General features: G+C 30.4%; 1 protein-coding gene and 1 non-coding gene across 2 annotated transcripts; both read left to right on the top strand. All coding sequences in view use genetic code 11, as the record gives it.

The window, feature by feature from the left end:
• The first annotated feature begins 184 nt into the window (after positions 1-184).
• Positions 185-256, top strand: trnQ-UUG. The gene has a single exon. It is a non-coding gene; the product is annotated as a tRNA-Gln (tRNA).
• A 956-nt stretch (positions 257-1,212) lies between these two features.
• On the top strand, positions 1,213-2,392 carry rps16 (ribosomal protein S16). The gene is made up of 2 exons: positions 1,213-1,254; positions 2,183-2,392. Exons 1-2 carry the CDS (start codon positions 1,213-1,215, stop codon positions 2,390-2,392), a joined length of 252 nt encoding a protein of 83 aa, YP_010446836.1.
• The last annotated feature ends 108 nt before the right edge of the window (positions 2,393-2,500 follow it).

Raw genomic sequence — 2,500 nt, 5'->3', positions numbered from 1 at the left:
TACTTTCATACAATATCTTAATTGAATTCTATGTAATGATCAATAAATTTAGTTGAATTCTATAATCTATATGTATCAACATCCCACTACCCGTTTATTCTATAGATATATAGATATTTGAACTGGAGTTGACAAACAACCAATACCAATTTTATTGTTTCTTAGTTTAGATTATAAATTGAAATGGGGCGTGGCCAAGTGGTAAGGCAACGGGTTTTGGTCCCGCTATTCGGAGGTTCGAATCCTTCCGTCCCAGAGGATTTTTATGCTATTGCTATAGTATTCCTATTATTGTTATAGATAATGGAGTGGTCGGGAGTAAATCAGTATTAATTTAAATATCTGTTCGAATCTCATTACCAAACAATCAAGTTCCATAACATATTTTTATAACATATTTTTTTATGTTATGGAGCCAATGTATTTTTTTTATTTCATTTTTTTAGGTATTTCGTGGTTGATTCTAATGAAAAATTGGAAATCTATGGAACGATTGAGGCAGGGATGATTTATTCTATTCCTTTTATTTTATTCACTTTATGACAAGATTTGATTATTGAAATATTACTCAACCCTATCCCTATGTTAAACAAAATACATATAAACATAAAAAATGAGGAAATATTTAGCTTATATGGTATTGGTATGTATGTATCATGGTATTGGTATGTATGTATCGTTCTATTTCAATGCAAATAATTTTTATATTTTTCTTTTCGTAATCAGATGAAAAGAATAAAGATTCAAATCTTTACCTATATGATTCACTTGCGAAAAAAAAATTGGATTATTTCTTCTTTATCTTTGATCTATTTATCTAGTTTAAATCAGTGATGAGTCAAGGAAAGACTTATCGGATTAAAGTGCTGCTTATTGGCGAATTTCCTTCAAAGAAGATAGTATTTCTAAATAGGAAACTTTTTCAATTATAGATATTTTTTTTATAAATACTTTATTAATATTAATGATTTCTTGTCAGTTGAATCGTTGGTATTGAAAAAGTAGGAAATAGGATAATTTATGCTATTTAGTCACTTGAAGATGCAGAGGCAATAAGACTTTTTCATAAAAATAGTTCCACATATCACAGCATATTTTAAAATAAGAAAATCAAAAGTCTAGATTACGATGTCTATGTACAACTGAACCAATGACTATTCATGATTCCATAATTGAATCAATTCCATACTGGTTCCAAATTAGAGGAATGTGATGGTAAAACTTCGTTTGAAACGATGTGGTAGAAAGCAACGTGCGACTTGAAGGACACGATCCGTTGTGGATTTTTATATCCACCATCTTATTTTCGATTTATCGAGGAATGAAGGTGCTCTTGTCTCGACATCGTTTGTTCTGTTACACCCGAATCCTTTGTTTTTTTGTTGGGGTTGTAAATAGTCTACGATGGAGCTCGAGTCGAAAAGTCGAAAGGATTAATTCATTTCTGGGGGGCAAGGATCTAGGGTTAATGCCAATCAATTGGAACAACTTCGTAAACGTATCTTATATAATAATATAATTATAATCTTATAATTATAATCTAATATAGAATATAATATAATAATAATATAGAAATCAAAAGGATCCAATCAAATTTCAACAAGTTTTGTTTTTAAATTGGAAACTTGTTGTAATTGATCAAACTTTTTCGATTCAAAGTGTATTACGCGGGAATCAACTATCCATCGGATTCTTTGATAGAAAGAAATCAAATTTCAAAAATTTCTAATTCAAATTTAAAATTCAAATGCAAAGGGTATGTTGCTGCCATTTTGAAAGTATTAAGAAGCACCGAAGTAATGTCTAAACCCAATGATTTAAAATAAAGATTAAAGGATCCAAGAACAAGTAAATCCATTTTAATTGTCTCGATAGTCTCAATAACTAGATCATCCAAATCTAATTTTAAACGAGACAAAAAAGCGAGTAAAGACGACTCAATAAATGAAATTGACTAAAGAGAAGAATTTCCTTTTGAGCTATTTGAGAGTTATTCAACTTGAGTTATGAGTACGAATGGTTTCTTTTCAATTTTCGGGAAGGACAAAAAACGACTGAAATTAAAGTCTAATTGATTTTCTAGGTTCATTCGAATCAAATCATTTTTTCTCGAGCCGTACGAGGAGAAAACTTCCTATACGGTTCTAGGGGGGGTATTGTTCATTTACATCTATCCCAATGAGCCGTCTATCGAATCGTTGCAATTGATGTTCGATCCCGAAGAGAAGGAAAAGATCTTAGAAAAGTGGGGTTTTATGATCCAATGAAGAATCAAACTTATTTAAATGTTCCTGCTATTCTATACTTCCTTGAAAGGGGTGCTCAACCTACAGGAACTGTTCATAATCTTTTAAAGAAAGCAGAAGTTTTTAAAGAACTTCCGTCTAATTAAACAAAATTCAATTAAATTTAAAGAAATACCAAGGGGGGGTAGCTATTTATATATAACTTTGTATAATTTATCTTTACTAGTTTTTTTGATCCCCCCCTTCCTGTTCGA

The sequence above is a fragment of the chloroplast genome of Henckelia pumila, assembly GCF_033568475.1.
Source record: "Henckelia pumila chloroplast, complete genome".
Taxonomy (NCBI): Eukaryota; Viridiplantae; Streptophyta; class Magnoliopsida; order Lamiales; family Gesneriaceae; genus Henckelia; species Henckelia pumila.
Note: the sequence above shows the minus strand (reverse complement) of the source record. Positions and strands in the feature narration are given on the sequence as shown.